General features: G+C 44.4%; 1 protein-coding gene across 1 annotated transcript in view; it reads right to left on the bottom strand.

Moving 5' to 3' along the window:
• The window catches only part of ANTXR2 (ANTXR cell adhesion molecule 2), a 192,201-nt gene that overhangs the window by 101,387 nt on the left and 76,317 nt on the right, over positions 1–14,497 (bottom strand). The window contains exons 9-10 of the mRNA XM_063458807.1: positions 6,786–6,881; positions 3,237–3,306 (exon numbers count right to left, since the gene is read on the bottom strand). Of these exons, the coding sequence (XP_063314877.1) occupies positions 3,237–3,306; positions 6,786–6,881 (166 nt within the window). The remainder of the gene's footprint in view (positions 1–3,236; positions 3,307–6,785; positions 6,882–14,497) is intronic.

Genomic DNA, 14,497 nt, shown 5'->3' with positions numbered 1-14,497 from the left:
TGACCAGTAGTGGAGGCTTTTCAAGGAGAAAATGAGGGGCTGCACTCAATAATAAAGCCACAGGGTGCAACTGAGTATGAGTCAGCATACCCCATAAATATAGTACAAAACACCAGAATCTCAGGCACTCACTGTGACAGGAACCAAACAGATTTATTGGATCAAAAAGAAAGCCACAACGTTTTGACCTGTACCCAGGCCATTATCAAGGCTTGATAAAGACCTGGGTACAGGTCGGAATGTTGTGACTTTCTTTTTGATCCAATAAATCTGCTTGGTTCCTGTCACAGTGAGTGCCTGAGATTATTCTGTTCAGTAGTGGAGGCTTGACTTGGATTTCACAAGATTTTGAGGATGCGCATTGCAACTTCCACTGTGGGACTAAAGCATTACTACTCCCAGCCACAACACATTTATATTGTTCAGCTTGCAACAACCTCCTTTTAAAAAAATGTGTATTTTATAGAGACAGGTGGCCTTTCTAGGTGCAGATATTTCTTATATCAGGGAGGCATGTAGCAAAACCATGGGAAAAAGCTTTCCACCTCTGATGTCTACCAAGCACTATTCCCAAGGAAGACCTTTTGTAGGTCAAAACGATTACCATTACATTTGGACTACTTAAAAAAAACACTCATGTGTGCTGCACATTTTATTATCTAGATTTCATAAATTTAGCAATAATGTAATAATAATAATAATAATATAATAATAATAATAATATTAAAATATATAACCAGGAATGTATATATTACAGATTTTCAAGTGTGTCTTATAAGTGTTACTTCTTATTATAAGGCTCCAAAAGAAGATAAGTTGAATTTACCCTGCCAAGGCTAAAAATTAAATCTAGAGTAGTGATGTCCCGAACGGTTCGCTGGCGAATAGTTCCTGGCGAACATCGCATGGTCGTGTTCGCCACGGATGGCGAACATATGCGTTGTTCGGTCCGCCCCCTATTCGACATCATTGAGTAAACTTTGACTCTGTACCTCACAGTCAGCAGACACATTCCAGCCAATCAGCAGCAGACCCTCCCTCCCAGACCCTCCCACCTCCTACACAGCATACAATTTAGATTAATTCTGAAGCTGCATTCTCCCATAGCCAGTAACCTGTGTTTATTATACATTATCATCCCATAGCCAGTAACCTGTGTTTATTATACATTATCCCCCCCATAGCCAGTAACCTGTGCTTATTATACATTACCCCCCCATAGCCAGTAACCTGTGTTTATTATACATTATCATCCATAGCCAGTAACCTGTGTTTATTATACATTATCCTCCCCATAGTCAGTAACCTGTGTTTATTATACATTATCCTCCATAGCCAGTAACCTGTGTTTATTATACATTATCCCCCCCATAGCCAGTAACCTGTGTTTATTATACATTATCCCCCCATAGCCAGTAACCTGTGTTTATTATACATTATCCTCCCATAGCCAGTAACCTGTGTTTATTATACATTACCCCCCCCCCCATAGCCAGTAACCTGTGTTTATTATACATTATCCCTCCCATAGCCAGTAACCTGTGTTTATTATACATTATCCCTCAATAACCAGTACCCTGTGTTTATTATACATTATCCCCCCATAGCCAGTAACCTGTGTATATTATACATTACCCTCCCCATAGCCAGTAACCTGTGTTTATTATACATTATCCCCCCATAGCCAGTAACCTGTGTTTATTATACATTATCCTCCCATAGCCAGTAACCTGTGTTTATTATACATTATCCTCCCATAGCCAGTAACCTGTGTTTACTATACATTATCCCTCCCATAGCCAGTAACCTGTGTTTATTATACATTATCCTCCCATAGCCAGTAACCTGTGTTTACTATACATTATCCCTCCCATAGCCAGTAACCTGTGTTTATTATACATTATCCTCCCATAGCCAGTAACCTGTGTTTATTATACATTATCCTCCCATAGCCAGTAAACTGTGTTTATTATACATTATCCCTCCCATAGCCAGTAACCTGTGTATATTATACATTACCCTCCCCATAGCCAGTAACCTGTGTTTATTATACATTATCCCCCCATAGCCAGTAACCTGTGTTTATTATACATTATCCTCCCATAGCCAGTAACCTGTGTTTATTATACATTATCCTCCCATAGCCAGTAACCTGTGTTTACTATACATTATCCCTCCCATAGCCAGTAACCTGTGTTTATTATACATTATCCTCCCATAGCCAGTAAACTGTGTTTATTATACATTATCCCTCCCATAGCCAGTAACCTGTGTTTATTATACATTATCCCCCTCCCATAGCCAGTAACCTGTGTTTATTATACATTATCCCTCCCATAGCCAGTAACCTGTGTTTATTATACATTATCCTCTCATAGCCAGTAACCTGTGTTTATTATACATTATCCCTCCATAACCAGTAACCTGTGTTTATTATACATTATCCCCCCATAGCCAGTAACCTGTGTTTATTATACATTATCCTCCCCATAGCCAGTAACCTGTGTTTATTATACATTATCCCCCATAGCCAGTAACCTGTGTTTATTATACATTATCCCTCCCATAGCCAGTAACCTGTGTTTATTATAAATACAAACGGGGAGTTTGGTCTGTCACTGTGAAGCGGGCGTAACCCTTACACTACCTGATCGATACAACATCATACCTGATGTTTTAAAGCACGTTATTACAAACAATTTAGGAATGTTAGGTGATTTATGCCCTTTATGGATTATAACCAGACTCTGCATCAACTATGTAATTTTCCATGGGAGTTTTGCCATGGATCCCCCTCCAGCATGCCACAGTCCAGGTGTTAGTCCCCTTGAAACAACTTTTCCATCACTATTGTGGCCAGAAAGATTCCCTGTGGGTTTAAAATTTGCCTGCCTATTAAGGTCTATGGCGGTTCGCCAGGTTCGCCCGTTCGCGAACATTTGCGGAAGTTCGCGTTCGCCATTTGCGAACGGAAAATTTCATGTTCGCGACATCACTAATCTAGAGAGTTAACAATTGAGTTTTTCTAAACCTCTATCAAGACTCTTAGGAAAATTGTCCAAATGACCTAATAACACCAGTTGTGGACAGACTTATTTATCCAAACAAAATGAGGCCTCCGGAAAGCACTAAGGTTTTCTAGGAACAAATTAAGACACATGGACAGCACCATGGACCATACTTCATAATTCCAATTACTGGTATACATTGAACAATAGGTTATATAAGATACTCACTGTCCCGCTTCATATAATACTTTGTTTGGGCACAGCATATAATTAGTCTCCACAATAACCGGCTTTTCATCTGAAAACAACAGAAAAATACATTATTAGCAACCGAGTATGATAAAGAACATTTGGCACTGTTCATTTGTATAGTTGCATTATTACCTAACTGAAGGTATAATATGAAGTCATACAGTATTAAAGTGACTGTCACTTTCTGTCATATTTTTTGCAAAGACCCCCGATGGTGAGTTTGCCACTGGCAGTGCGGTGGCCAGTGGGTAAAGGTAAAGGTGAATTTTACTTACCTGAACCTGTCCCTCGTGGTGTCCGACACTTTCTCCTACAGGATCCTCTTCAGCTGCTGGTGCTTCCTATGCCACCAGCCAATGTCAGTGCTGTACTCTTGTGCATGCCTCACTAGACACAGGCAAAATACTTTTTCTGTTCAGCCATCTCTAATCTGAGGGTTTGACAAAGTTTGATAGCGGTAGCTCCACCTATTTGACAAGCTTTGGAAAGCGTAGGAAAATACGTAAGACAAAGTTGTTCTTTCATTGTCTTAAAGGACCACTCTAGTGCCAGGAAAACATACTCGTTTTCCTGGCACTAGAGTGCCCTGAGGGTGCCCCCACCCTCAGGGACCCCCTCCCGCCCGGCTCTGGAAAGGGGAAAAGGGTTAAAACTTACCTTTTTTCAGCGCTGGGCGGGGAGCTCTCCTCCTCCTCTCCGCCTCCATTCCGCCCCGTCGGCTGAATGCGCACGCGTGGCAAGAGCTGCGCGCGCATTCAGCCGGTCGCATAGGAAAGCATTTACAATGCTTTCCTATGGACGCTTGCGTGCTCTCACTGTGATTTTCACAGTGAGAATCACGCAAGCGCCTCTAGCGGCTGTCAATGAGACAGCCACTAGAGGATTAGGGGGAAGGCTTAACCCATTAATAAACATAGCAGTTTCTCTGAAACTGCTATGTTTATAAAAAAATGGGTTAACCCTAGCTGGACCTGGCACCCAGACCACTTCATTAAGCTGAAGTGGTCTGGGTGCCTAGAGTGGTCCTTTAAGATATTGTTTGAATAGGAAATTCCAACACAATCAATGTGAATATTTCATACAGATTTTATCTTTATGAAATACTTAGGGGGGCTGGGGTGGAATAGCCACTTTAACATTGTATGATATGAGAATCAAATTGATGAATAATATTAAAAACACATAGTTAGTCCACTGTAGAACAATCACTCAGTAATTGTTTCATTCACTACTTTTAAAACACAGCAGCTGATTACTTTTGTCTAATAATCTAATAACTGTTTTTATTCATAATCTGCTGACCATAGAGCCACACAAGATGTAACAATGAGACGTTTTATATTGTTATGAACTTAAAAGATAAATTAGCAATTCAAAGCATCATACATTTACACATGTTATTACCTAACAAAAGTAATTATGTCTGGGCTATACACCCCATGACTGACTGGTAACCAATAATAAAAATTCAATTTACAACAGGTCTATTTTGAATCACAAACTACTGTTTAGTAAATATACAAAGCCATTCCAATGTAACATTCCATAAGTTGTCTACTGCACATCAAAGGGAATTTCTTCATCCCAATGAACTTGTTTTGATAGCTGGAGTTCCTGGACAGAGATTTATTTGAACAGTTTAACACCTATGATGCTCTCTGGTCCAAGTTGTCTTGTCCCTGGCCTATAATGGGCAAGCAATGATTGGCTGCGAGCGTCAGGCAATCATTAGCCCCCAATGAAAGTTCAATATGATGGTTGAGCAGAGAAGGGACAGGATAGTGCAGACAGGCAGCCAGGGAGCCTGAAAATGGTTTTACACCTTAAAGGACCACTATAGTGCCAGGGAAACATACTCATTTTCCTGGTTCTATAGGGTGAGGAAGGGGTTAATCCCTTACCTTTTTTCCAGCACCGGCTCCCTCTGCGCTGGGGAATCTTCTCCTCCTTTCCCGGCATCGGCTGAATGCGCATGCGCGGCACGAGTCACGCGCGCATTCAGCCCGTCCACAGGAAAGCATTTCTCAATGCTTTCCTATGGACGCTGGCGTCTTCTCACTGTGAAAATCACAGTGAGAAGCACGGAAGTGCCTCTAGCGGCTGTCAATGAGACAGTCACTAGAGGCTGGATTAACCCTAATGTAAACATAGCAGTTTCTCTGAAACTGTTATGTTTACAGCAGGCAGGGTTAATCCTAGATGGACCTGGCACCCAGACCACTTCAATAAGCTGAAGTGGTCTGGGTGCCTATAGTGGTTCTTTAATGGGACACTATATAACCAGAACAGCTTAATGTAGTTGTTCTGGTGTGTATAGCATGTCCCTAAAAGCTTTAATGTAACCACTGCCTTTTCAGACCTGCGCAGCACTGGAATAAAGATACATTTTCATTCTTGTTAAGAGGATAAGAGGTGTCCTGCCACCTAAAATGCTTTTTTACACTTCAGTGTCGGGAATACAGAGCCAACCTCATAATCTCTCTACATAGCCAAAAGCTAACTTTCTTACTTGCCAACTAACTACCAAGCTAAAATACTTTTTTTTTTGCACAGAATCCAACAGTCATACATCTAAGCCTACCATCAATTTCCCAAATTAACTATACACAAAGTAAGTAAATAGAAATTACAAGTTCAAAATGCCAACAACAAAAAAAATCTCTTTGGAAAAAAAAAGCAGCTCAGTTGCACCTGATCACTATACCACCTGATCTATAACAAATATAAATAGCTGGACTGATGTCTTTTTATCCCTAAGGGATTGAATGTATCTCTTCTAACTTTTCATCTTTCTCTCTCTCACTGGCCAAGTGCCAACAGGGAGAGAAAGAGGGATCAATAAGATTAATGTGTACAAACACATTGCTTGTTATGAAAGACATCAAGTCTTTGTGATTGGCTCCCATAGCAATTACATGACCGGATTATGCACCAATTGGATTTTCTGGGCTGCCCGCCAAAAACTCATGCATGGTGAAAATGTCATGCATGGATTTCTGCATCTGATTTCTTGGATCATTGTTCCATGTTAACCATTACCATACAGGAAAATCCTGCGTTGGGAACGGGTTACAATTAATACATCAGGTTCTAAACTCCAGCAAACATATTTGTCCCTTGAGAAAGGCACCTGAACATGCTGAAACATTGGGGGTTTCTGTGACTCCTGTCTCTTTCAGGTAGGTTACGTGCTTGAATTCTGCATGCTAATTATTATATTTAACCTGATCACGTATTGTCCTTTGTGTGTGGTGACATTGGTATAAATGTTTTAAATTAGATTAACAGAGATTATAGTAATGTAATTGGTTTAAATGGTTTGCAGCTTCTGATTTGCTCAACACCAGGTAATACATAGAAATAAAGTAAATGCTATAACACAGCACGCAGAGTTCTGAGGAAGATCAGAAGCCAAATGAATACTTATAAGAAAACCGAGGTCATGTATTTTGATGTTAGATCAGCTGCTAATATGACTAAATAGAAGAAATGCAACTAGAATTGTCTGTCAAATAAGATACTTACTCCATTTTGTGTTATTCACAAGGAAAGAGCAGGTGACTTCATCCAAATTTCGGCCTACTAAAAATCCTTTCCCTCTCAAGACGACATGAAACTCCTCTGAAGAAAGAAAGAAATGGTAACTTAAACACAGTTTTAAAACCACGTGCTCATCTATACAGGAAATGTGAAGCAGGTATTTTTCTCTTCTGTCAGATTGACAAAAGAACTCTTAGATCACTCATACGTCACACACTCTCTCTCTCTCTCTCTCTCTCTGTAAAAATAATTATAATGGAACTTATAAAACAGTGCAAAATTCACTCCATAGGTGATGGCTATTTTTTGTTACAGTGCAATCATTATATAATATAATAATATATATTAAACATATTATATAACGTCTTTTAAAAATAACCATAGGCTACAAAACACTTTAATATTAATCTTCCCAAACTACCAAGTGATCAAGTAGATAAATAAAATTAACAATTATGATATGAGAACTCACAGGGGACGAGAAATCATAAGACTATACCAGAAGAGTTTATATCACATATTCAAACTCACGCATTTAATACAAGAAATCAGGGGAAAAAAAATAAGTGCTTTGACCAATGCTATGCCCAAAGTCAGAATTACTGCTTTACCTAAGCAGAACAAATATAACACTTTGATAATCTATCAATCTATCTGTCCTGAATCTAAGTGCACAACACTACAAAAATAGCCGTGATGGATAAGGAAATAATACCCAAATTAATTCACTAATATATTTCTGGATTTATAAACATGAAATTGAGTATTAACAGCACATGATGTTTATTAACTCAAAGGCATAGTGGAATAGAAAGGAAACACCATGTGGTACCTGGAATTAGATTTCAAAAGGGTGATTGACTGGATATGTTAGAGCTAAGAATCAGTCCCTAAATGTGGTAGGCTACACTGTACCGACAACCACCGTGCTATAAATAATCTGAACATGGAAACTGGAAACCATGCAAGATGCACAATATCAGCAACAGACAGACCAAACGTGTTGTATTTACACAGAGAATATTTACTGATTCATTTTATGTACATTTTATTGCCTGCTGTACAACATAAATGCTTGTTTGCTGTTGTTGTAGGAGCAAAACTGAATTATTTTAGTTATCACAGAATTGATAAAGAGATAATTTAGTTCTGCACATTTGTAGCAGAAAATACAGGATTAAACTTGAAGTTGTACCATACTTTAGTATTTAGCGTGTGTGTGAGTATTCCCCCCTTCTTAAAAGACTAGATAAAAGTCTATTTTAACAAATGTTTTAAACTCTAGACCAAAAAAAGTTCATAAACTATTCTCATACTGAAGTAGTTCCAGACATGCATATTAACTTAAAGGACCACTATAGGCACCCAGACCACTTCAGCTTAATGAAGTGGTCTGGGTGCCAGGTCCATCTAGGACCTTTGTGTGTGGTGACATTGATGTCAATGTTTTAAATTAGATTAACAGAGATTATAGTTTGCCTGCTGTAAACATAGCAGTTTCAGAGAAACTGCTATGTTTACATATGGGTTAATCCAGCCTCTAGTGGCTTTCTCATTGAAAGCCGCTAGAGGCGCTTCCGCGCTTCTCACTGTTTGAGAATGCTTTCCTATTGACTGACTGAATGCTCGCGCAGCTCTTGCCATGCATGCGCATTCGGTGGAAGAGGGAGGAGAGTCCCCAGCACCGAGGGAGCCCGGCGCTGGAGAAAGGTAAGCATTTAACCCCTTACTCCCCCTAGAGCACGGCGGGAGGGGGGCCACGAGTTTGTTTTCCTGGCACTATAGTGGTCCTTTAAAAACAGGAGAGATGCAGAAGCTGTATGTGCAGGCATGGGTAATTATAACTGACAAACTAGAATGTCTTGAACTGTATGACTTTACTCAGTCTTTAGTATGTGTATGCCTGGTAAAAACATTTACTTGAAGACACCTTATAACTAGAAACTAGATGTTAATGCGGTATATTTATTCCCAAGTATTGCAACTTTGAGATGTAGTATGAATAGACGCTAGGTATAGTTATCATTCAAGATTGCATCAGTGACGTCTTCTTAGATGATGTTATTGACATGAAAAATGACATTTTAACACAATGTTTGTGCTTTTACGCCCATAACTCCCAAAGTTTTTAGTTCACCATTTTACAGATATTACCTGTATATGTGCCAGTTTTAAGCACTGAAAAAGGTTAATTAACTGTGATGGACCGCCTGGCACCCCGACCGGGTACCTCCATCAATCGCTGCTTCCTAGTAATCCTGGAGAACCATAAGCACTGCACCAGACACCATAACCACCGCAAACCCCACAAACCACTGCAGCTTGGTTGGGGTTTTGCGGTCCTCCACCCACCCTGCACCCAAGACCAGGATCCAGCTTCCAGTGAGTAGACCTCTCCTAGTCTAGAGAGCAAAGCTGGCTGCTCTTACAAGAGCAATTCCCAGATTTTACTAGTAACATGACGTAAAGTCATGATTTTATTAAAGACACGGAGGCGAGTATTTTGCATAACTCTTTCTTTATTTCCTCAGCAGCAAAGATAGAGGAATATAAATATTATCAAAAGTGAAAGAAAAAACTGTACAGGCACAACAGGCAACCAATCACATAATCGAGGAAGTAGCTATATAAGTCCTGTGTCTCCCACAATCCCCCTCTTTCTTGCAAAACCGAAGACCAGGTAAGATGAACGATGTCCCACTTGATCCAAACAGGAAACGGGAAACAATGCGATAACTTCAAGCTAAAAGAGATAGAAAAATATGGTAATTTCCAAACTCAAAACTGTAGACTTACCAAACTTAGCCATGAGGAGTCACAAACAAAAGAACTGGATTCTGGAATAGAGAATATATAAAAATCAGAAATCAGCATAAAACGTACAAAAATCATCTAAAACATGATATAAACACAGACCAAATTGAAAACATACCTGAATAGTATCGGAGCATCTCCTATCCCAACTCCACACCGGGAGGGTGGGAGGGAATAATACTCGCCTCCGTGTCTTTAATAAAATCATGACTTTACGTCATGTTACTAGTAAAATCTGGGAATTTTATTAAAGACACGGAGGCTCATATTATGCAAGTTCAAAGCTGTGCAATCACCCGAGATGCGATGTGTTCAATTGGTCTGAAATAGAATTCTCGAAAGGTCGATTCTCGCGACCAATCTGCTGCCCACATAATGTCTTCCATACGACAACCGACCGTAGATGCTTTCGAAGCCATCGCGCCCCTCACAGAGTGAGGTGTGAACACCGAGGTGTCTATACCCGCCGAAGACAATAGCCATCGTAACCAGCGTCCCAGGGTAGGTGTCGAGACCGGACGGTGGGGCGATTTAAAGGATATGAACAACGCATGTAGTTCGGATGAACGTAGGGGACGTGTAACATCCAGATAAACTTTGATACAGTCCACCGGGCAGAGCGCCGGACAACCAGAAAACCTAGGGTATGTAAACGACTTGGATGCGGATTTAGTCCTTCTGGATATGTCAAAAGTAACGCCTTCCGGAGTAAAGGCAATGGCGTCCCAATCCAGGGCTCTGACATCGGAGACCCTCTTACAAGAAATCAAACAGAGTAACATCACTAGTTAGGACGACAACTGTTTAAGAGTCAGATCCTGGTTAGGATACCACGATGATAGGAACTGCAACATAATGTTGACATCCCAAAAGGCAGAGAAACGAGGTCGAGGGGGACGAGCAAGGCGAATACCCTTGAGAAGGCGACACACAAAGGGATGTCTGCCAACAGGGGAACCGTTTAAACCCTTATGACCGGCCGAAATGGCCGATCTGAAGAGGTTGATCGTGCGATAAGCCTTGCCCGAGTCGAACAGGAACGTGAGGAATTCCAGGATCAAATGTAGAGGGGCAGATACGGGATCCATTGCCCGCTCCAGGCACCAACCAGACCACGATCTCCATAAAGCTCGGTAAGCTGCTCGTGTACCCGGAGCCCAGGCGTTATCGAGGAGCATGAGAGTTGATCGTGGAACGTCTGGGACAACCCAGGGTCCCCTGAAAGGAACCACGCCATCAGGGGTAACTGGTGTCGTAACACTAGTTCGTGCGAGTTCCCATCCGGATCCAGAAGGAGTTCCGGGAAGACCGGTATCAATCGAGGGTAGTCTATCGACAATTCCATCAACCGAGGGAACCATGGACGAGACCTCCATAGAGGGGTGACAAGTGCCAGACAGCAGTCGTGCTGAACCAACTTCGAGATCGTGCGAGCGATCATGTTGAATGGGGGAAATGCGTACAGGCGACCCCGAGGCCATTCCTGGAGAAATGCATCCGTCGCCACCGCAGCCGGATCCGGTCTCCAACTGAAGAATTTCGGGAGCTGCGTGTTCAGTCTCGAAGCGAACAGATCTAACTTGAACATTCCCCATAACTCGGCTATGCTCCGGAACACAGAAGCGTGTAAACGCCAATCTCCAGAGTCTCTTAAGTGTCTGGAATTCCAATCTGCCCCCGAATTGTCCAGACCTGGGATGTGCTCTGCCGTCACCGAGATGTTGTTGTAAAGGCAAAACTGCCAGAATTATTTTGCTAGAATCGCCAACATCTTGGATTTGGTCCCCCCGACGTGATTTATGTAACGGACCGCTGACACGTTGTCCATCTTGAGAAGAACGCAGCAATTCGCCCGCTCTGGGGTGAGGCTGCGGATCGCGAAGGCCCCTGCCAGGAGTTCCAAGCAGTTGATGTGAAGCAACTTCTCTGTGTCGGACCATCTGCCGCCTGTGGAAACGTCGCCACAACGAGCACCCCAGCCATGCAAAAGCTGGCATCGGACTCTATCACCACGTCCGGGGCGGAACCGAAAATGGCTCTCCCGTTCCACGCCTCCATGTGTGCCAACCACCATTCTAACTCGTCTCTGGACTCCGCGTCCAAGCGTATCCGAGATTCGTAGGAGTGGCCCAATCGAAGGTGTGACCCTTTGAGCCGTTGAAGGGCTCTGTAATGTAGTGGGCCCGGGAAGATCGCCTGAATAGAGGCTGCGAGGAGGCCAATAATTCTCGCCAATTGTCTTACTGACAAGTCCGAGACACGAAGAGCCCTCCGGATTTCCTTCTGGATGGCTTTCATCTTGGAATCCGGTAGAAATAGAAATTGTTGGACGGATTCCACTTTGAAGCCCAGAAATTCTATCGACTGGGCGGGGGTCAGGACCGATTTGTCCCAATTGATCAGAAATCCCAAACCTTGCAAAAGGTCGGTCGTCCATGCCAAGTGTAGTAGGAGGTCCGGAGGAATGCCACCACCGATTTCAAGAGCTTGGTGAAGCACCAAGGAGCCGAAGACCGAAAGGCAGGCAGGTGAAGCGCCATCGTCGGCCATGCCAAGTGAAATGTAGGTAGTCCCTGCAGTCTGAAGCAATGGGAACCGTGAAGTAAGCGTCCTTCAGGTCCAGTTTGGCCAGCCAATCCGACTGGCGTAGAAGGTCTCTGAGGCAGTGTATGCCTTCCATCTGGAAATGTTGGTAACGCAGGAAAGCATTGAGAGGGCGAAGATTTATCACGGGGCGAACTCCACCCCCTTTCTTTGGTACTAGGAACAGATTGCTCGTAAAGCCTCTTGCGGCGAACGGCAGTTCCTCTATTGCGCCCTTGGACAACATTTCCACGACTTCCGCGGAAATCATCTCGTCCTGATCTGGTGGAAGAGACAGTTCTCTGGGGGGACAAAACTGGACAGGCATAGAAACGAACTCTAGGCGATATCCCCTTACACACTGTAGTACCCAAGCATCTGAGGTCAGTGCCACCCACCTGTGATAAAACAAGGCTAGCCTCCCCGCTACCTGAACCTGAGCGGGAGGGGAAGAAGGGGTACTCACCGTAAGGACGTCTGTTTGGAGCGCCACTGCGGGGGTATCTGGAACCCCAAGCTCTGCCTCTGGCTGGGAAGAAGGTGGGTGCTCTCGGGTCCTGGAAGCCTCGTGATGGAAAAAAGGAACCTCTGAGTGCTCGGAACGAGCTTCTGTAACCGCGGCCAGGCGGACGGTTCCTGCTACGCCCGGCCCCTCCAAAAACCTTGGGCGCGAACATGCGCTTCATGTTCGCCTGCGCTTTATCAATTGCCGTAAAGGTCTTTACATAGGAGCCCATGTCTTTGACAAAGGAGGAGCCGAACAGTAAGCCCTCCTCAGTCGGGTCAGGTTCTGTCACTGTCATAGCGGCCAGCTTAGGGTCGATCTTTAGGAGGATCGCCTTACGCCTCTCGGAGGACATAGCTGTATTAGCATTGCCCAGCAGGCATATAGCCCGCTGGACCCATCCAATGGCCACGTCCATATCCAAAACGGAGTCCCCAGATTTGGCAGCCTCGAGAAGCTCGTATAGCTTCGATAGGGGCCCCAGAGTATCCAGGATCTTGTCCTGGCACCCTTTCAGGGAGTGGTCAAGGCCCTTCTTGGGCTTCCAGCCCGACTTATTGAGGAATTGGGCAATTTGGGGGTCAATATCCGGGGTTCTGCCGGCAGCGCCGGGGAGGGAAGGTCTCGGGCATTCGGCGCGCAGTTTATTGCGGCCTTCTTTAGAGAGCGGGGTGCGAATACGCTTAGCCACGTACTGGGCAATATGGTCTGGGGGAACCCACTCGGCGGACCTGGGGTGCCGCAGGTCGTCAGGGTCGAACAGGGGGTTACCCTGCGGGTCAAGAATCGCCTTGGTATCCCCAGAGGTGTCTAACAATTGGCCACTGGCCTTGGCAGAGGAGCCCGAGGGGGTCACGCCCGTAAGGGGCAAATCCTCGCCAGATTCACCTTCGTCAAAGGAGTCATATCCCATAAGGTCGGACTCATCCTCCACACTCCGGTCGGTATCTGACCCATCATCTAGGGCCCTAGCCCTTTTCCATAGTCTAGCCTTTTTAGCCCGGCCAGGGGCTCTTTTGCGCGTGGGGTGCGCGCTATCAGTGACCGCTTCCAGCGTGTCATTCATGGCAGGTAGCACCTGCATCGAGGAGTTGGAGCCAACATTTTTGGATTTGGCCTTAGCCTTACGTGCCCCAGGCACTGTCTGGGCAGGGGAAGGGGACCCCCCACCCTGGGAAGCTGGGGTGGCTACTGCAGGTAAAACCATTGAATGCAGGGAGTGGGTAAATGAGGAGGAGACAGCCCCCATGGCTGAGGCAATAGCCTTCTGCAGTGAGGAAGCCATAGTGGCTTCAAGCAAAGCTTGAAATTCCTGAGAGGCCATAGCACTCTCAGTAGTCTCCATGGTAAAGTCCCCAGAGGGATCTGCAGGCCCATCATCCCTATCCTGCATGATGGCAATAATTTGCAAGAGCAAACTGTAAACTAATGAAACAGGAGAGAACTAAAAGGGTTGAGTAACCCACAGAGAAAAGCAATAAGAAATTTTCAGACCGTTAGTGTGCCCGAGAGGGATCGAGGTGACCGACTGCACGGCAACTAGGAGGCAGACCGCATGGAGGTTACTCCAAAATGGCCGCCGCACGCGAGGGAAGTGCTCGCGGCCGTGCACCCATCGGGGGAAGGGGCGCGTGCACTCTGCCCGCGCGGGGAGTCCGTGAGCGGGCAGGGAAGTGCACGTAGCCGCGGTCGTGATGAAAGGACCGGCCGCGGCAAAAATCACCGTCTGCACCCGCGAGAGGGAGCAAGGGGAAGGCAGGGAGAAAAATCTCCCGGTAAAGGGGAAAAACCCCCA

This window comes from Pelobates fuscus, chromosome 6 (assembly GCF_036172605.1).
Source record: "Pelobates fuscus isolate aPelFus1 chromosome 6, aPelFus1.pri, whole genome shotgun sequence".
NCBI classification, from domain to species: Eukaryota; Metazoa; Chordata; class Amphibia; order Anura; family Pelobatidae; genus Pelobates; species Pelobates fuscus.
Note: the sequence above shows the minus strand (reverse complement) of the source record. Positions and strands in the feature narration are given on the sequence as shown.